Below are 17,887 nucleotides of genomic sequence, written 5' to 3'. Positions count from 1 at the left end.
GCAGACGGCCCCGGAAGTGGGGTTCATTTCCAGCCCGCGCGGCGCGCCGCCGCGCCCGTGGCGGTGCGGAGCCTTCGCCGGCAGCCTGGAAGACTTTCGGGCCGGGACGTGCGGCGGCGCGCTGGGTGAGCGCTCGGCCTGAGGGCGGGCGGGGGCCGGCGGGCAGCGGCCGAAGGGGGGGGGGGGGCGGGCGGCGGGCCGGCGCTCGGCCGCGGCGGGGAGCGCCTGGTGCCGGCGGCGGGCGGGCTGAGGCGGGCGGCCCGGCCCGGCCCGGGACCGGCGGGGCTGCCGGCCGTTCTCGTCTCCCCGGCAGCGACGGTGGTCAGCGGGCTCCTCACGGTGCTGCCTATTTTGGGCTGGGTTTTTTTTTTTTTTTTTGTCTCTCGGGGCTGCGCCGCTACCTCAGCGAGGAGGCGAGGAGCGGCGGCGGGGCGGCCCCGGTGCTCGCCGCTTGTGGCGGCCTGGCGGGGCCCGGGAGAGGGGAGGGGTCGGCCCGCGGCGACCTGCCGCCCCCCCCCCGCCGCCTCTGGGCTGCCCGGGCAGCCGCCGCAGCTCTGCGCGGGGCTTTGTCTTTCCCCCAGCCGCCGGCCTGAGCCGCGGCAGCGGGCTGGGTCTGGAAGCGCCCTGCAAGTCTGACGGGGGTATCGCTGCCGTGCATGTTGTCTGCCTGTCTACCGATCGTTCCTGCCTCTTGTTCTGCTGGGGTAATTCCTTTGGGTAACGCGTCGGGCTCCGAATGGAGTGCATCCTGACTTCCTCCTGACCCCTGCGAGACGTTACCGGTGTTTGCCTTCCTCGTGTTTCACAGGGCCTCGGCTGTCGCGTGCGGAGAAGCTGTCAGCCTTGTCAGAAGAGAGCGTGTAGCCAGCAAGCGCGTCGTGGTGCTTCGGGACCAAGCTGATACCGCAGGCGTCCGTCTTTTGTTTGCGAAAAGGGATCGCGAGGAAACGTGCCGGTCTCGGAGGGGGAAGAGGTAGGAGGCAGCTTTCAACCGCTTTTAGGCTTGACTCCTGCGTTCCTGAGAACGGTTCTGGGCTTTGAGGGGTTTGCTTTTGGCTTTTTGCCTTAAGCTCGTCCTCCGTCACCGCTGTCGGCGTGCGCCGAGCCGCTGCTTAGGGAGCGGTGGCGGTACAGGCTGTGTGCGTGCCGACCGTCCTCGAGGCTGTAGCTGTATCCTACCCTAAAAAAAGCTCTCCGTAATACCCTGCTTCCGTTAGGACGCAATTTTCTCGAGTTCCCCCCCCACCCCGGGGTGATTTTCCCACACGCCTGCAGGCAGCAGGACTAACGTCATCTCCTTTTGCCCGCCTGGGCTCGGACTAAAATCCCTTCCCTGGCTGTTCTTTAGCTTGTACAGCCTTTGAGCCTTCCCTCGGGCCTGGCTGATGGTCCTTTGCCATTTCACCCCGTTCACAGCCAGCGTGAGTTTCGGTACCGACTATGTCAACGAATTTCAGCTGCACGACAAACCTGCTTTTTTGTCAATTAAATTAATCTCAGCCTTTTAATTGCTTTCGAAGGGAACTACAGGAGATCCTGTCGGCGTGGTGGCCTAGCGTAAGCGATGATGGAGAGGCGCATCGGATGTGACCTCCGTGTCAGCTCGGTGTGCCTCAGACAGACTGCATTTGGCACTCCGTGGCGTGCTGCGCAGCTCCAGAAATTCACGGTAGGGGAAAAAAAAGGGGCGAAAATGACAGTCACGTAGAAACACGAGTTGGGAAGAAATGCTGTACGTGAGGTCTTTCCGTTGAGCGAGGCAGCTGGTCTTGCTTGTGGATCTTTGGGGTACGAGCCTGACGCCGAGCAGCTCGTTTTTCATTTGACGTGCCTGGAGTTGTTTTCAAAGGGATGGAAGAGAAGCTTATGAAATAGGATAGGTTACCGAGTCTTCCTAAAACGCTCACGACAGTTACGTAGAAAGCCGAAGCGAAGGACGAGGGAATAAAGTTCTGTGCTTCCTAAGTAAATACGGTACGCTTAAAAGTGATCTCCGTGCAGGGTCCTAGTTGTTTCTGTTTTTAAAATCAGAAAGAAGTTTAAGAAGTCTCAGCGGTTAGTCGTGTGGGAAATAAATGGCTCTTCCGCAAAAAATTCCACGTCAGCGAGGCTCTTTGAACGATTCTTCTCGCAATCGATTCCGACTACAGCCAGTTCATGGTTTAATGTCGAGGTGTGTGCTCGCTCTCCTCTAAAGCAGTATTTCGTTTGCATTTCAGTCCTGTGGGTCACGACAAATTTGGGAAGAACCCGAAGGAAACTTTTCATCCTGGGACACAGAAGGTAGGAGGTGAGTTGTTTTGGGGGTTTTTTTTTTTTGTTTGTTTTGTTTCTGTTTGGTTTTTTTTTTTTGGTTGGTCGGTTGTGGCTTTTTATTCTTCTCTGGAAAAATAAGTCGTTACGTAGAAATGCTAGCGGTTTGTTTCTTTCTGTAGCAGGATAATAAGGAGGAGTAGAGTTACAGGTAGAGAATCGGCTGTCTTTATCAGTTGAAGTGGCTACTTTGAAATTAAAACAAATACAGGAGCACATTAACGGGGGGTTTTGCGCTGTGTCTTCGGTACCGGTGTGCTAAAGATGTTGTTTTGTTTACCGGATTCATTGGCTGTCGAAGAGCGAGAGGTAAATGTAAACTTTTCACTCCTAGCACTCACTCGGTGACGTGTACCGACTGAGGTATCAATTGCTTATTGCAGTGAAAAACTGCGGCGTTTCTGTGCAGCGTCTGAGATCGAAAATCATTTCAGGCACTGGCATAACCTATCGTACTAATAGATGACCAGCTTTAGTAACGTCATCAAAAAATCGTAATCTGTGATGGAAAGCAGAGTCTGAGGCGTCTGCTACTTGAGCATGTAACGGAGCTGGTACGAAGCGTATGTTGCCGTGCGTAGGTCGTGTACAAAAGATGTATCTAACAGTCCTTAGAGGAAACCTTATTTGAGGTCTTTTGTTTGATTGTCTGTTTGTCCTGTAGTTTTTGGTTTTCTTTCTCCGGGACCTGTGAATTTTGAATGTGGAGTCCTGCATGCCAAGGATGGGCAGCTTACAGACGAGGAAACGTTCGGCGCCGGTGAGTTTTTCACCTTTGTCTCGGCTGAGGGTTGCCTAAGGTGTTGAGCTTCACTGCGAGTACAAACATGCACGGTCCTGACCCTCTTAGGCTTGGTCTTGGGAGCCTTGAAGGCTTGTATACCAATCGAATCGTTACACTGAATAAACTGTTTCTTTTTTTTCTAGCGGGCGTTCCCAGAATGAAGCGGTGTGGAGCTGAAGGGGACTACGATTTCAAGGTTGACGGAGCCATTTGGACCGAGTCTTGAAGATCTCTTCGGTGTTTGTTCAAGGAAACTTAGTCTCGAGACAGTCCTCTGGCTCGCTGGCGAAACGGTAGGAAACTGCTTTGTTGATCCTGACGGTGCAGTCTGTTGGAAAGTACAGATTCCTTGAGGGATCAGAACCACGTCCGTTGTTTCTCTGATTTAAAGGTGAACAGGCCTGTGTCGTTCAAGGGAAGACTCAGCGTTGGTTTTGTTTCTCTGAAACACAAAGTGCCCCATCTAAAGTGCTTACAGAGTCTGAGTTGATTTTTCAAAAGCAGAGACTTGTGCCGTTTGCAAACCGCCTGTCGCACTGCTCAAAGACAAAAGACGTTCACCCGAGAAAGTTTTTGGAAACGAATGCCAAATAGACGTGGGGAAAGAGCTGGAGAGGTTTATGTCTTGTCTGTCGAATTACCTTCTCTTTAGTGCCCTTACATTTGACAAGAAAAGGTTTCATTGCCTCTTTTATCGTGAAGACAATGTTGCTGGTGTTTTTATAAGGAAAAAAAAAAAAAAAAGTGTATGCCTGGTCTCTCGAGTGATTCTTTTGTTTTTTCTTTTTTTTTTTTTTTTTTTTTCTCTTTTTCTCTAGACTGGTTGAATTGAATATGTTCACTGGAAGAAGTTGATCCAGCGAGATGTGAAGCCGGGCGACTTGCTAAGGGGCCGTGGGCAGAGTTCCCTTCTCGCTTCCATTCGTCTAATAAAGGGTGCAGTCTGTTAGGTAGACTGGCTGCAGTACCGAAATTTTTTCGCCAGGCGGCAGCAGCGTGGCCGCCCTGCAGAGTAAGGGCAGCGCATGCGCAGACGGGGCTTGAAGCCAAAGGGGGCGTGGTCTGGGGGGAGTAGTCGCGTGGTGATGACGCAATTCCGCTTCTGCGCATGCGCAGAAGAGGTACTGGCAAAACTAAGGGCAGCGCATGCGCAGTGCCGGCTTGAAGCCAAAGGGGGCGTGGTCTCCGGCGGCGTCGCATGCGTATGACGCAATTCCGTTTTCGCGCATGCGCAGAAGAGGTACTGGCAAAACTAAGGGCAGCGCATGCGCAGTGCCGGCTTGAAGCCAAAGGGGGCGTGGTCTCCGGCGGCGTCGCATGCGTATGACGCAATTCCGCTTTTGCGCGTGCGCGGAAACGGCTTGCCCCCTAGGGGCGGGGCTTCGGCCTCGCACGTACGGGTTACGCAGACGGCCCCGGAAGTGGGGTTCATTTCCAGCCCGCGCGGCGCGCCGCCGCGCCCGTGGCGGTGCGGAGCCTTCGCCGGCAGCCTGGAAGACTTTCGGGCCGGGACGTGCGGCGGCGCGCTGGGTGAGCGCTCGGCCTGAGGGCGGGCGGGCGGGCGGGCGGGCAGCGGCCGAAGGGGGGGGGGGGGCGGGCGGCGGGCCGGCGCTCGGCCGCGGCGGGGAGCGCCTGGTGCCGGCGGCGGGCGGGCTGAGGCGGGCGGCCCGGCCCGGCCCGGGACCGGCGGGGCTGCCGGCCGTTCTCGTCTCCCCGGCAGCGACGGTGGTCAGCGGGCTCCTCACGGTGCTGCCTATTTTGGGCTGGTTTTTTTTTTTTTTTTTGTCTCTCGGGGCTGCGCCGCTACCTCAGCGAGGAGGCGAGGAGCGGCGGCGGGGCGGCCCCGGTGCTCGCCGCTTGTGGCGGCCTGGCGGGGCCCGGGAGAGGGGAGGGGTCGGCCCGCGGCGACCTGCCGCCCCCCCCCCGCCGCCTCTGGGCTGCCCGGGCAGCCGCCGCAGCTCTGCGCGGGGCTTTGTCTTTCCCCCAGCCGCCGGCCTGAGCCGCGGCAGCGGGCTGGGACTGGAAGCGCCCTGCAAGTCTGACGGGGGTATCGCTGCCGTGCATGTGGTCTGCCTGTCTACCGATCGTTCCTGCCTCTTGTTCTGCTGGGGTAATTCCTTTGGGTAACGCGTCGGGCTCCGAATGGAGTGCATCCTGACTTCCTCCTGACCCCTGCGAGACGTTACCGGTGTTTGCCTTCCTCGTGTTTCACAGGGCCTCGGCTGTCGCGTGCGGAGAAGCTGTCAGCCTTGTCAGAAGAGAGCGTGTAGCCAGCAAGCGCGTCGTGGTGCTTCGGGACCAAGCTGATACCGCAGGCGTCCGTCTTTTGTTTGCGAAAAGGGATCGCGAGGAAACGTGCCGGTGTCGGAGGGGGAAGAGGTAGGAGGCAGCTTTCAACCGCTTTTAGGCTTGACTCCTGCGTTCCTGAGAACGGTTCTGGGCTTTGAGGGGTTTGCTTTTGGCTTTTTGCCTTAAGCTCGTCCTCCGTCACCGCTGTCGGTGTGCGCCGAGCCGCTGCTTAGGGAGCGGTGGCGGTACAGGCTGTGTGCGTGCCGACCGTCCTCGAGGCTGTAGCTGTATCCTACCCTAAAAAAAGCTCTCCGTAATACCCTGCTTCCGTTAGGACGCAATTTTCTCGAGTTCCCCCCCCACCCCGGGGTGATTTTCCCACACGCCTGCAGGCAGCAGGACTAACGTCATCTCCTTTTGCCCGCCTGGGCTCGGACTAAAATCCCTTCCCTGGCTGTTCTTTAGCTTGTACAGCCTTTGAGCCTTCCCTCGGGCCTGGCTGATGGTCCTTTGCCATTTCACCCCGTTCACAGCCAGCGTGAGTTTCGGTACCGACTATGTCAACGAATTTCAGCTGCACGACAAACCTGCTTTTTTGTCAATTAAATTAATCTCAGCCTTTTAATTGCTTTCGAAGGGAACTACAGGAGATCCTGTCGGCGTGGTGGCCTAGCGTAAGCGATGATGGAGAGGCGCATCGGATGTGACCTCCGTGTCAGCTCGGTGTGCCTCAGACAGACTGCATTTGGCACTCCGTGGCGTGCTGCGCAGCTCCAGAAATTCACGGTAGGGGAAAAAAAAGGGGCGAAAATGACAGTCGCGCTGAAACACGAGTTGGGAAGAAATGCTGTACGTGAGGGCTTTCCGTTGAGCGAGGCAGCTGGTCTTGCTTGTGGATCTTTGGGGTACGAGCCTGACGCCGAGCAGCTCGTTTTTCATTTGACGTGCCTGGAGTTGTTTTCAAAGGGATGGAAGAGAAGCTTATGAAATAGGATAGGTTACCGAGTCTTCCTAAAACGCTCACGACAGTTACGTAGAAAGCCGAAGCGAAGGACGAGGGAATAAAGTTCTGTGCTTCCTAAGTAAATACGGTACGCTTAAAAGTGATCTCCGTGCAGGGTCCTAGTTGTTTCTGTTTTTAAAATCAGAAAGAAGTTTAAGAAGTCTCAGCGGTTAGTCGTGTGGGAAATAAATGGCTCTTCCGCAAAAAATTCCACGTCAGCGAGGCTCTTTGAACGATTCTTCTCGCAATCGATTCCGACTACAGCCAGTTCATGGTTTAATGTCGAGGTGTGTGCTCGCTCTCCTCTAAAGCAGTATTTCGTTTGCATTTCAGTCCTGTGGGTCACGACAAATTTGGGAAGAACCCGAAGGAAACTTTTCATCCTGGGACACAGAAGGTAGGAGGTGAGTTGTTTTGGGGGTTTTTTTTTTTTGTTTGTTTTGTTTCTGTTTGGTTTTTTTTTTTTGGTTGGTCGGTTGTGGCTTTTTATTCTTCTCTGGAAAAATAAGTCGTTACGTAGAAATGCTAGCGGTTTGTTTCTTTCTGTAGCAGGATAATAAGGAGGAGTAGAGTTACAGGTAGAGAATCGGCTGTCTTTATCAGTTGAAGTGGCTACTTTGAAATTAAAACAAATACAGGAGCACATTAACGGGGGGTTTTGCGCTGTGTCTTCGGTACCGGTGTGCTAAAGATGTTGTTTTGTTTACCGGATTCATTGGCTGTCGAAGAGCGAGAGGTAAATGTAAACTTTTCACTCCTAGCACTCACTCGGTGACGTGTACCGACTGAGGTATCAATTGCTTATTGCAGTGAAAAACTGCGGCGTTTCTGTGCAGCGTCTGAGATCGAAAATCATTTCAGGCACTGGCATAACCTATCGTACTAATAGATGACCAGCTTTAGTAACGTCATCAAAAAATCGTAATCTGTGATGGAAAGCAGAGTCTGAGGCGTCTGCTACTTGAGCATGTAACGGAGCTGGTACGAAGCGTATGTTGCCGTGCGTAGGTCGTGTACAAAAGATGTATCTAACAGTCCTTAGAGGAAACCTTATTTGAGGTCTTTTGTTTGATTGTCTGTTTGTCCTGTAGTTTTTGGTTTTCTTTCTCCGGGACCTGTGAATTTTGAATGTGGAGTCCTGCATGCCAAGGATGGGCAGCTTACAGACGAGGAAACGTTCGGCGCCGGTGAGTTTTTCACCTTTGTCTCGGCTGAGGGTTGCCTAAGGTGTTGAGCTTCACTGCGAGTACAAACATGCACGGTCCTGACCCTCTTAGGCTTGGTCTTGGGAGCCTTGAAGGCTTGTATACCAATCGAATCGTTACACTGAATAAACTGTTTCTTTTTTTTCTAGCGGGCGTTCCCAGAATGAAGCGGTGTGGAGCTGAAGGGGACTACGATTTCAAGGTTGACGGAGCCATTTGGACCGAGTCTTGAAGATCTCTTCGGTGTTTGTTCAAGGAAACTTAGTCTCGAGACAGTCCTCTGGCTCGCTGGCGAAACGGTAGGAAACTGCTTTGTTGATCCTGACGGTGCAGTCTGTTGGAAAGTACAGATTCCTTGAGGGATCAGAACCACGTCCGTTGTTTCTCTGATTTAAAGGTGAACAGGCCTGTGTCGTTCAAGGGAAGACTCAGCGTTGGTTTTGTTTCTCTGAAACACAAAGTGCCCCATCTAAAGTGCTTACAGAGTCTGAGTTGATTTTTCAAAAGCAGAGACTTGTGCCGTTTGCAAACCGCCTGTCGCACTGCTCAAAGACAAAAGACGTTCACCCGAGAAAGTTTTTGGAAACGAATGCCAAATAGACGTGGGGAAAGAGCTGGAGAGGTTTATGTCTTGTCTGTCGAATTACCTTCTCTTTAGTGCCCTTACATTTGACAAGAAAAGGTTTCATTGCCTCTTTTATCGTGAAGACAATGTTGCTGGTGTTTTTATAAGGAAAAAAAAAAAAAAAAGTGTATGCCTGGTCTCTCGAGTGATTCTTTTGGTTTTTCTTTTTTTTTTTTTTTTTTTTTCTCTTTTTCTCTAGACTGGTTGAATTGAATATGTTCACTGGAAGAAGTTGATCCAGCGAGATGTGAAGCCGGGCGACTTGCTAAGGGGCCGTGGGCAGAGTTCCCTTCTCGCTTCCATTCGTCTAATAAAGGGTGCAGTCTGTTAGGTAGACTGGCTGCAGTACCGAAATTTTTTCGCCAGGCGGCAGCAGCGTGGCCGCCCTGCAGAGTAAGGGCAGCGCATGCGCAGACGGGGCTTGAAGCCAAAGGGGGCGTGGTCTGGGGGGAGTAGTCGCGTGGTGATGACGCAATTCCGCTTCTGCGCATGCGCAGAAGAGGTACTGGCAAAACTAAGGGCAGCGCATGCGCAGTGCCGGCTTGAAGCCAAAGGGGGCGTGGTCTCCGGCGGCGTCGCATGCGTATGACGCAATTCCGTTTTCGCGCATGCGCAGAAGAGGTACTGGCAAAACTAAGGGCAGCGCATGCGCAGTGCCGGCTTGAAGCCAAAGGGGGCGTGGTCTCCGGCGGCGTCGCATGCGTATGACGCAATTCCGCTTTTGCGCGTGCGCGGAAACGGCTTGCCCCCTAGGGGCGGGGCTTCGGCCTCGCACGTACGGGTTACGCAGACGGCCCCGGAAGTGGGGTTCATTTCCAGCCCGCGCGGCGCGCCGCCGCGCCCGTGGCGGTGCGGAGCCTTCGCCGGCAGCCTGGAAGACTTTCGGGCCGGGACGTGCGGCGGCGCGCTGGGTGAGCGCTCGGCCTGAGGGCGGGCGGGCGGGCGGGCGGGCAGCGGCCGAAGGGGGGGGGGGGGCGGGCGGCGGGCCGGCGCTCGGCCGCGGCGGGGAGCGCCTGGTGCCGGCGGCGGGCGGGCTGAGGCGGGCGGCCCGGCCCGGCCCGGGACCGGCGGGGCTGCCGGCCGTTCTCGTCTCCCCGGCAGCGACGGTGGTCAGCGGGCTCCTCACGGTGCTGCCTATTTTGGGCTGGTTTTTTTTTTTTTTTTTGTCTCTCGGGGCTGCGCCGCTACCTCAGCGAGGAGGCGAGGAGCGGCGGCGGGGCGGCCCCGGTGCTCGCCGCTTGTGGCGGCCTGGCGGGGCCCGGGAGAGGGGAGGGGTCGGCCCGCGGCGACCTGCCGCCCCCCCCCCGCCGCCTCTGGGCTGCCCGGGCAGCCGCCGCAGCTCTGCGCGGGGCTTTGTCTTTCCCCCAGCCGCCGGCCTGAGCCGCGGCAGCGGGCTGGGACTGGAAGCGCCCTGCAAGTCTGACGGGGGTATCGCTGCCGTGCATGTGGTCTGCCTGTCTACCGATCGTTCCTGCCTCTTGTTCTGCTGGGGTAATTCCTTTGGGTAACGCGTCGGGCTCCGAATGGAGTGCATCCTGACTTCCTCCTGACCCCTGCGAGACGTTACCGGTGTTTGCCTTCCTCGTGTTTCACAGGGCCTCGGCTGTCGCGTGCGGAGAAGCTGTCAGCCTTGTCAGAAGAGAGCGTGTAGCCAGCAAGCGCGTCGTGGTGCTTCGGGACCAAGCTGATACCGCAGGCGTCCGTCTTTTGTTTGCGAAAAGGGATCGCGAGGAAACGTGCCGGTGTCGGAGGGGGAAGAGGTAGGAGGCAGCTTTCAACCGCTTTTAGGCTTGACTCCTGCGTTCCTGAGAACGGTTCTGGGCTTTGAGGGGTTTGCTTTTGGCTTTTTGCCTTAAGCTCGTCCTCCGTCACCGCTGTCGGTGTGCGCCGAGCCGCTGCTTAGGGAGCGGTGGCGGTACAGGCTGTGTGCGTGCCGACCGTCCTCGAGGCTGTAGCTGTATCCTACCCTAAAAAAAGCTCTCCGTAATACCCTGCTTCCGTTAGGACGCAATTTTCTCGAGTTCCCCCCCCACCCCGGGGTGATTTTCCCACACGCCTGCAGGCAGCAGGACTAACGTCATCTCCTTTTGCCCGCCTGGGCTCGGACTAAAATCCCTTCCCTGGCTGTTCTTTAGCTTGTACAGCCTTTGAGCCTTCCCTCGGGCCTGGCTGATGGTCCTTTGCCATTTCACCCCGTTCACAGCCAGCGTGAGTTTCGGTACCGACTATGTCAACGAATTTCAGCTGCACGACAAACCTGCTTTTTTGTCAATTAAATTAATCTCAGCCTTTTAATTGCTTTCGAAGGGAACTACAGGAGATCCTGTCGGCGTGGTGGCCTAGCGTAAGCGATGATGGAGAGGCGCATCGGATGTGACCTCCGTGTCAGCTCGGTGTGCCTCAGACAGACTGCATTTGGCACTCCGTGGCGTGCTGCGCAGCTCCAGAAATTCACGGTAGGGGAAAAAAAAGGGGCGAAAATGACAGTCGCGCTGAAACACGAGTTGGGAAGAAATGCTGTACGTGAGGGCTTTCCGTTGAGCGAGGCAGCTGGTCTTGCTTGTGGATCTTTGGGGTACGAGCCTGACGCCGAGCAGCTCGTTTTTCATTTGACGTGCCTGGAGTTGTTTTCAAAGGGATGGAAGAGAAGCTTATGAAATAGGATAGGTTACCGAGTCTTCCTAAAACGCTCACGACAGTTACGTAGAAAGCCGAAGCGAAGGACGAGGGAATAAAGTTCTGTGCTTCCTAAGTAAATACGGTACGCTTAAAAGTGATCTCCGTGCAGGGTCCTAGTTGTTTCTGTTTTTAAAATCAGAAAGAAGTTTAAGAAGTCTCAGCGGTTAGTCGTGTGGGAAATAAATGGCTCTTCCGCAAAAAATTCCACGTCAGCGAGGCTCTTTGAACGATTCTTCTCGCAATCGATTCCGACTACAGCCAGTTCATGGTTTAATGTCGAGGTGTGTGCTCGCTCTCCTCTAAAGCAGTATTTCGTTTGCATTTCAGTCCTGTGGGTCACGACAAATTTGGGAAGAACCCGAAGGAAACTTTTCATCCTGGGACACAGAAGGTAGGAGGTGAGTTGTTTTGGGGGTTTTTTTTTTTTGTTTGTTTTGTTTCTGTTTGGTTTTTTTTTTTTGGTTGGTCGGTTGTGGCTTTTTATTCTTCTCTGGAAAAATAAGTCGTTACGTAGAAATGCTAGCGGTTTGTTTCTTTCTGTAGCAGGATAATAAGGAGGAGTAGAGTTACAGGTAGAGAATCGGCTGTCTTTATCAGTTGAAGTGGCTACTTTGAAATTAAAACAAATACAGGAGCACATTAACGGGGGGTTTTGCGCTGTGTCTTCGGTACCGGTGTGCTAAAGATGTTGTTTTGTTTACCGGATTCATTGGCTGTCGAAGAGCGAGAGGTAAATGTAAACTTTTCACTCCTAGCACTCACTCGGTGACGTGTACCGACTGAGGTATCAATTGCTTATTGCAGTGAAAAACTGCGGCGTTTCTGTGCAGCGTCTGAGATCGAAAATCATTTCAGGCACTGGCATAACCTATCGTACTAATAGATGACCAGCTTTAGTAACGTCATCAAAAAATCGTAATCTGTGATGGAAAGCAGAGTCTGAGGCGTCTGCTACTTGAGCATGTAACGGAGCTGGTACGAAGCGTATGTTGCCGTGCGTAGGTCGTGTACAAAAGATGTATCTAACAGTCCTTAGAGGAAACCTTATTTGAGGTCTTTTGTTTGATTGTCTGTTTGTCCTGTAGTTTTTGGTTTTCTTTCTCCGGGACCTGTGAATTTTGAATGTGGAGTCCTGCATGCCAAGGATGGGCAGCTTACAGACGAGGAAACGTTCGGCGCCGGTGAGTTTTTCACCTTTGTCTCGGCTGAGGGTTGCCTAAGGTGTTGAGCTTCACTGCGAGTACAAACATGCACGGTCCTGACCCTCTTAGGCTTGGTCTTGGGAGCCTTGAAGGCTTGTATACCAATCGAATCGTTACACTGAATAAACTGTTTCTTTTTTTTCTAGCGGGCGTTCCCAGAATGAAGCGGTGTGGAGCTGAAGGGGACTACGATTTCAAGGTTGACGGAGCCATTTGGACCGAGTCTTGAAGATCTCTTCGGTGTTTGTTCAAGGAAACTTAGTCTCGAGACAGTCCTCTGGCTCGCTGGCGAAACGGTAGGAAACTGCTTTGTTGATCCTGACGGTGCAGTCTGTTGGAAAGTACAGATTCCTTGAGGGATCAGAACCACGTCCGTTGTTTCTCTGATTTAAAGGTGAACAGGCCTGTGTCGTTCAAGGGAAGACTCAGCGTTGGTTTTGTTTCTCTGAAACACAAAGTGCCCCATCTAAAGTGCTTACAGAGTCTGAGTTGATTTTTCAAAAGCAGAGACTTGTGCCGTTTGCAAACCGCCTGTCGCACTGCTCAAAGACAAAAGACGTTCACCCGAGAAAGTTTTTGGAAACGAATGCCAAATAGACGTGGGGAAAGAGCTGGAGAGGTTTATGTCTTGTCTGTCGAATTACCTTCTCTTTAGTGCCCTTACATTTGACAAGAAAAGGTTTCATTGCCTCTTTTATCGTGAAGACAATGTTGCTGGTGTTTTTATAAGGAAAAAAAAAAAAAAAAGTGTATGCCTGGTCTCTCGAGTGATTCTTTTGGTTTTTCTTTTTTTTTTTTTTTTTTTTTCTCTTTTTCTCTAGACTGGTTGAATTGAATATGTTCACTGGAAGAAGTTGATCCAGCGAGATGTGAAGCCGGGCGACTTGCTAAGGGGCCGTGGGCAGAGTTCCCTTCTCGCTTCCATTCGTCTAATAAAGGGTGCAGTCTGTTAGGTAGACTGGCTGCAGTACCGAAATTCTTTCGCCAGGCGGCAGCAGCGTGGCCGCCCTGCAGAGTAAGGGCAGCGCATGCGCAGACGGGGCTTGAAGCCAAAGGGGGCGTGGTCTGGGGGGAGTAGTCGCGTGGTGATGACGCAATTCCGCTTCTGCGCATGCGCAGAAGAGGTACTGGCAAAACTAAGGGCAGCGCATGCGCAGTGCCGGCTTGAAGCCAAAGGGGGCGTGGTCTCCGGCGGCGTCGCATGCGTATGACGCAATTCCGTTTTCGCGCATGCGCAGAAGAGGTACTGGCAAAACTAAGGGCAGCGCATGCGCAGTGCCGGCTTGAAGCCAAAGGGGGCGTGGTCTCCGGCGGCGTCGCATGCGTATGACGCAATTCCGCTTTTGCGCGTGCGCGGAAACGGCTTGCCCCCTAGGGGCGGGGCTTCGGCCTCGCACGTACGGGTTACGCAGACGGCCCCGGAAGTGGGGTTCATTTCCAGCCCGCGCGGCGCGCCGCCGCGCCCGTGGCGGTGCGGAGCCTTCGCCGGCAGCCTGGAAGACTTTCGGGCCGGGACGTGCGGCGGCGCGCTGGGTGAGCGCTCGGCCTGAGGGCGGGCGGGCGGGCGGGCGGGCAGCGGCCGAAGGGGGGGGGGGGCGGGCGGCGGGCCGGCGCTCGGCCGCGGCGGGGAGCGCCTGGTGCCGGCGGCGGGCGGGCTGAGGCGGGCGGCCCGGCCCGGCCCGGGACCGGCGGGGCTGCCGGCCGTTCTCGTCTCCCCGGCAGCGACGGTGGTCAGCGGGCTCCTCACGGTGCTGCCTATTTTGGGCTGGGTTTTTTTTTTTGTTTTTTTTTTTTTTTGTCTCTCGGGGCTGCGCCGCTACCTCAGCGAGGAGGCGAGGAGCGGCGGCGGGGCGGCCCCGGTGCTCGCCGCTTGTGGCGGCCTGGCGGGGCCCGGGAGAGGGAGGGGTCGGCCCGCGGCGACCTGCCGCCCCCCCCCCCCCCCGCCGCCTCTGGGCTGCCCGGGCAGCCGCCGCAGCTCTGCGCGGGGCTTTGTCTTTCCCCCAGCCGCCGGCCTGAGCCGCGGCAGCCGGCTGGGACTGGAAGCGCCCTGCAAGTCTGACGGGGGTATCGCTGCCGTGCATGTTGTCTGCCTGTCTACCGATCGTTCCTGCCTCTTGTTCTGCTGGGGTAATTCCTTTGGGTAACGCGTCGGGCTCCGAATGGAGTGCATCCTGACTTCCTCCTGACCCCTGCGAGACGTTACCGGTGTTTGCCTTCCTCGTGTTTCACAGGGCCTCGGCTGTCGCGTGCGGAGAAGCTGTCAGCCTTGTCAGAAGAGAGCGTGTAGCCAGCAAGCGCGTCGTGGTGCTTCGGGACCAAGCTGATACCGCAGGCGTCCGTCTTTTGTTTGCGAAAAGGGATCGCGAGGAAACGTGCCGGTCTCGGAGGGGGAAGAGGTAGGAGGCAGCTTTCAACCGCTTTTAGGCTTGACTCCTGCGTTCCTGAGAACGGTTCTGGGCTTTGAGGGGTTTGCTTTTGGCTTTTTGCCTTAAGCTCGTCCTCCGTCACCGCTGTCGGCGTGCGCCGAGCCGCTGCTTAGGGAGCGGTGGCGGTACAGGCTGTGTGCGTGCCGACCGTCCTCGAGGCTGTAGCTGTATCCTACCCTAAAAAAAGCTCTCCGTAATACCCTGCTTCCGTTAGGACGCAATTTTCTCGAGTTCCCCCCCCACCCCGGGGTGATTTTCCCACACGCCTGCAGGCAGCAGGACTAACGTCATCTCCTTTTGCCCGCCTGGGCTCGGACTAAAATCCCTTCCCTGGCTGTTCTTTAGCTTGTACAGCCTTTGAGCCTTCCCTCGGGCCTGGCTGATGGTCCTTTGCCATTTCACCCCGTTCACAGCCAGCGTGAGTTTCGGTACCGACTATGTCAACGAATTTCAGCTGCACGACAAACCTGCTTTTTTTGTCAATTAAATTAAACTCAGCCTTTTAATTGCTTTCGAAGGGAACTACAGGAGATCCTGTCGGCGTGGTGGCCTAGCGTAAGCGATGATGGAGAGGCGCATCGGATGTGACCTCCGTGTCAGCTCGGTGTGCCTCAGACAGACTGCATTTGGCACTCCGTGGCGTGCTGCGCAGCTCCAGAAATTCACGGTAGGGGAAAAAAAAGGGGCGAAAATGACAGTCGCGTAGAAACACGAGTTGGGAAGAAATGCTGTACGTGAGGGCTTTCCGTTGAGCGAGGCAGCTGGTCTTGCTTGTGGATCTTTGGGGTACGAGCCTGACGCCGAGCAGCTCGTTTTTCATTTGACGTGCCTGGAGTTGTTTTCAAAGGGATGGAAGAGAAGCTTATGAAATAGGATAGGTTACCGAGTCTTCCTAAAACGCTCACGACAGTTACGTAGAAAGCCGAAGCGAAGGACGAGGGAATAAAGTTCTGTGCTTCCTAAGTAAATACGGTACGCTTAAAAGTGATCTCCGTGCAGGGTCCTAGTTGTTTCTGTTTTTAAAATCAGAAAGAAGTTTAAGAAGTCTCAGCGGTTAGTCGTGTGGGAAATAAATGGCTCTTCCGCAAAAAATTCCACGTCAGCGAGGCTCTTTGAACGATTCTTCTCGCAATCGATTCCGACTACAGCCAGTTCATGGTTTAATGTCGAGGTGTGTGCTCGCTCTCCTCTAAAGCAGTATTTCGTTTGCATTTCAGTCCTGTGGGTCATGACAAATTTGGGAAGAACCCGAAGGAAACTTTTCATCCTGGGACACAGAAGGTAGGAGGTGAGTTGTTTTGGGGGTTTGGTTTTTTTGTTTGTTTTGTTTCTGTTTGGTTTTTTTTTTTGGTTGGTCGGTTGTGGCTTTTTATTCTTCTCTGGAAAAATAAGTCGTTACGTAGAAATGCTAGCGGTTTGTTTCTTTCTGTAGCAGGATAATAAGGAGGAGTAGAGTTACAGGTAGAGAATCGGCTGTCTTTATCAGTTGAAGTGGCTACTTTGAAATTAAAACAAATACAGGAGCACATTAACGGGGGGTTTTGCGCTGTGTCTTCGGTACCGGTGTGCTAAAGATGTTGTTTTGTTTACAGGATTCATTGGCTGTCGAAGAGCGAGAGGTAAATGTAAACTTTTCACTCCTAGCACTCACTCGGTGACGTGTACCGACTGAGGTATCAATTGCTTATTGCAGTGAAAAACTGCGGCGTTTCTGTGCAGCGTCTGAGATCGAAAATCATTTCAGGCACTGGCATAACCTATCGTACGAATAGATGACCAGCTTTAGTAACGTCATCAAAAAATCGTAATCTGTGATGGAAAGCAGAGTCTGAGGCGTCTGCTACTTGAGCATGTAACGGAGCTGGTACGAAGCGTATGTTGCCGTGCGTAGGTCGTGTACAAAAGATGTATCTAACAGTCCTTAGAGGAAACCTTATTTGAGGTCTTTTGTTTGATTGTCTGTTTGTCCTGTAGTTTTTGGTTTTCTTTCTCCGGGACCTGTGAATTTTGAATGTGGAGTCCTGCATGCTAAGGATGGGCAGCTTACAGACGAGGAAACGTTCGGCGCCGGTGAGTTTTTCACCGTTGTCTCGGCTGAGGGTTGCCTAAGGTGTTGAGCTTCACTGCGAGTACAAACATGCACGGTCCTGACCCTCTTAGGCTTGGTCTTGGGAGCCTTGAAGGCTTGTATACCAATCGAATCGTTACACTGAATAAACTGTTTCTTTTTTTTCTAGCGGGCGTTCCCAGAATGAAGCGGTGTGGAGCTGAAGGGGACTACGATTTCAAGGTTGACGGAGCCATTTGGACCGAGTCTTGAAGATCTCTTCGGTGTTTGTTCAAGGAAACTTAGTCTCGAGACAGTCCTCTGGCTCGCTGGCGAAACGGTAGGAAACTGCTTTGTTGATCCTGACGGTGCAGTCTGTTGGAAAGTACAGATTCCTTGAGGGATCAGAACCACGTCCGTTGTTTCTCTGATTTAAAGGTGAACAGGCCTGTGTCGTTCAAGGGAAGACTCAGCGTTGGTTTTGTTTCTCTGAAACACAAAGTGCCCCATCTAAAGTGATTACAGAGTCTGAGTTGATTTTTCAAAAGCAGAGACTTGTGCCGTTTGCAAACCGCCTGTCGCACTGCTCAAAGACAAAAGACGTTCACCCGAGAAAGTTTTTGGAAACGAATGCCAAATAGACGTGGGGAAAGAGCTGGAGAGGTTTATGTCTTGTCTGTCGAATTACCTTCTCTTTAGTGCCCTTACATTTGACAAGAAAAGGTTTCATTGCCTCTTTTATCGTGAAGACAATGTTGCTGGTGTTTTTATAAGGAAAAAAAAAAAAAAAAGTGTATGCCTGGTCTCTCGAGTGATTCTTTTGTTTTTTCTTTTTTTTTTTTTTTTTTTTTCTCTTTTTCTCTAGACTGGTTGAATTGAATATGTTCACTGGAAGAAGTTGATCCAGCGAGATGTGAAGCCGGGCGACTTGCTAAGGGGCCGTGGGCAGAGTTCCCTTCTCGCTTCCATTCGTCTAATAAAGGGTGCAGTCTGTTAGGTAGACTGGCTGCAGTACCCAAATTTTTTCGCCAGGCGGCAGCAGCGTGGCCGCCCTGCAGAGTAAGGGCAGCGCATGCGCAGACGGGGCTTGAAGCCAAAGGGGGCGTGGTCTGGGGGGAGTAGTCGCGTGGTGATGACGCAATTCCGCTTCTGCGCATGCGCAGAAGAGGTACTGGCAAAACTAAGGGCAGCGCATGCGCAGTGCCGGCTTGAAGCCAAAGGGGGCGTGGTCTCCGGCGGCGTCGCATGCGTATGACGCAATTCCGTTTTCGCGCATGCGCAGAAGAGGTACTGGCAAAACTAAGGGCAGCGCAT

At 53.9% G+C, this 17,887-nt stretch overlaps 3 protein-coding genes across 5 annotated transcripts; all 3 read left to right on the top strand.

Moving 5' to 3' along the window:
• Positions 1-1,499: 1,499 nt before the first annotated feature.
• LOC308058011 (uncharacterized protein) lies at positions 1,500-3,854 on the top strand. The gene is made up of 5 exons (XM_080412024.1): positions 1,500-1,669; positions 2,220-2,283; positions 2,978-3,073; positions 3,241-3,390; positions 3,489-3,854. The coding sequence occupies exons 1-4, from the start codon at positions 1,565-1,567 to the stop codon at positions 3,321-3,323; spliced, it is 348 nt and encodes a 115-aa protein (XP_080268150.1). The 5' UTR covers positions 1,500-1,564; the 3' UTR covers positions 3,324-3,390; positions 3,489-3,854.
• A 1,471-nt stretch (positions 3,855-5,325) lies between these two features.
• LOC308058010 (uncharacterized protein) lies at positions 5,326-8,357 on the top strand. The gene is made up of 6 exons (XM_080412023.1): positions 5,326-5,476; positions 6,024-6,172; positions 6,723-6,786; positions 7,481-7,576; positions 7,744-7,893; positions 7,992-8,357. Exons 2-5 carry the CDS (start codon positions 6,068-6,070, stop codon positions 7,824-7,826), a joined length of 348 nt encoding a protein of 115 aa, XP_080268149.1. The 5' UTR covers positions 5,326-5,476; positions 6,024-6,067; the 3' UTR covers positions 7,827-7,893; positions 7,992-8,357.
• Positions 8,358-9,814: 1,457 nt separating this feature from the next.
• On the top strand, positions 9,815-17,573 carry LOC308058009 (uncharacterized protein). Of its 3 annotated transcripts, XM_080412022.1 has the most exons (14): positions 9,815-9,979; positions 10,527-10,675; positions 11,226-11,289; positions 11,984-12,079; positions 12,247-12,396; positions 12,922-13,115; positions 14,332-14,496; positions 15,045-15,193; positions 15,744-15,814; positions 16,119-16,145; positions 16,271-16,390; positions 16,501-16,596; positions 16,764-16,913; positions 17,012-17,573. In XM_080412022.1, exons 2-5 carry the CDS (start codon positions 10,571-10,573, stop codon positions 12,327-12,329), a joined length of 348 nt encoding a protein of 115 aa, XP_080268148.1. In that variant the 5' UTR covers positions 9,815-9,979; positions 10,527-10,570; the 3' UTR covers positions 12,330-12,396; positions 12,922-13,115; positions 14,332-14,496; positions 15,045-15,193; positions 15,744-15,814; positions 16,119-16,145; positions 16,271-16,390; positions 16,501-16,596; positions 16,764-16,913; positions 17,012-17,573. The 3 variants fall into 3 exon arrangements, 2 of the variants coding, with proteins under 2 accessions (XP_080268148.1, XP_080268147.1); XM_080412021.1 differs by lacking the exons at positions 12,922-13,115; positions 14,332-14,496; positions 15,045-15,193; ... (4 more) ...; positions 16,764-16,913; positions 17,012-17,573 and adding an exon at positions 12,495-12,860 and having other exon boundaries at positions 9,829-9,979; XR_013925623.1 differs by lacking the exons at positions 9,815-9,979; positions 10,527-10,675; positions 11,226-11,289; ... (6 more) ...; positions 16,764-16,913; positions 17,012-17,573 and adding an exon at positions 11,581-11,628 and having other exon boundaries at positions 12,922-13,058.
• Positions 17,574-17,887: the final 314 nt, after the last annotated feature.

Source organism: Falco punctatus, assembly GCF_963210335.1.
Source record: "Falco punctatus genome assembly, contig: scaffold_226, whole genome shotgun sequence".
Classification (NCBI taxonomy): domain Eukaryota; kingdom Metazoa; phylum Chordata; class Aves; order Falconiformes; family Falconidae; genus Falco; species Falco punctatus.
Note: the sequence above shows the minus strand (reverse complement) of the source record. Positions and strands in the feature narration are given on the sequence as shown.

Bases quoted from the DNA above. Each gene is read 5' to 3' on its own strand.
- LOC308058011 (XM_080412024.1), top strand. From the start codon at position 1,565: ATGATGGAGAGGCGCATCGGATGTGACCTCCGTGTCAGCTCGGTGTGC. The intron at 1,670-2,219 runs GTAGGGGAAAAA...TTTGCATTTCAG, and splicing joins CGCAGCTCCAGAAATTCACG to TCCTGTGGGTCACGACAAAT. The intron at 3,074-3,240 runs GTGAGTTTTTCA...TTTTTTTTCTAG, and splicing joins CGAGGAAACGTTCGGCGCCG to CGGGCGTTCCCAGAATGAAG.
- LOC308058010 (XM_080412023.1), top strand. From the start codon at position 6,068: ATGATGGAGAGGCGCATCGGATGTGACCTCCGTGTCAGCTCGGTGTGC. The intron at 6,173-6,722 runs GTAGGGGAAAAA...TTTGCATTTCAG, and splicing joins CGCAGCTCCAGAAATTCACG to TCCTGTGGGTCACGACAAAT. The intron at 6,787-7,480 runs GTAGGAGGTGAG...TTTGTCCTGTAG, and splicing joins TTCATCCTGGGACACAGAAG to TTTTTGGTTTTCTTTCTCCG.
- LOC308058009 (XM_080412022.1), top strand. From the start codon at position 10,571: ATGATGGAGAGGCGCATCGGATGTGACCTCCGTGTCAGCTCGGTGTGC. The intron at 10,676-11,225 runs GTAGGGGAAAAA...TTTGCATTTCAG, and splicing joins CGCAGCTCCAGAAATTCACG to TCCTGTGGGTCACGACAAAT. The intron at 11,290-11,983 runs GTAGGAGGTGAG...TTTGTCCTGTAG, and splicing joins TTCATCCTGGGACACAGAAG to TTTTTGGTTTTCTTTCTCCG.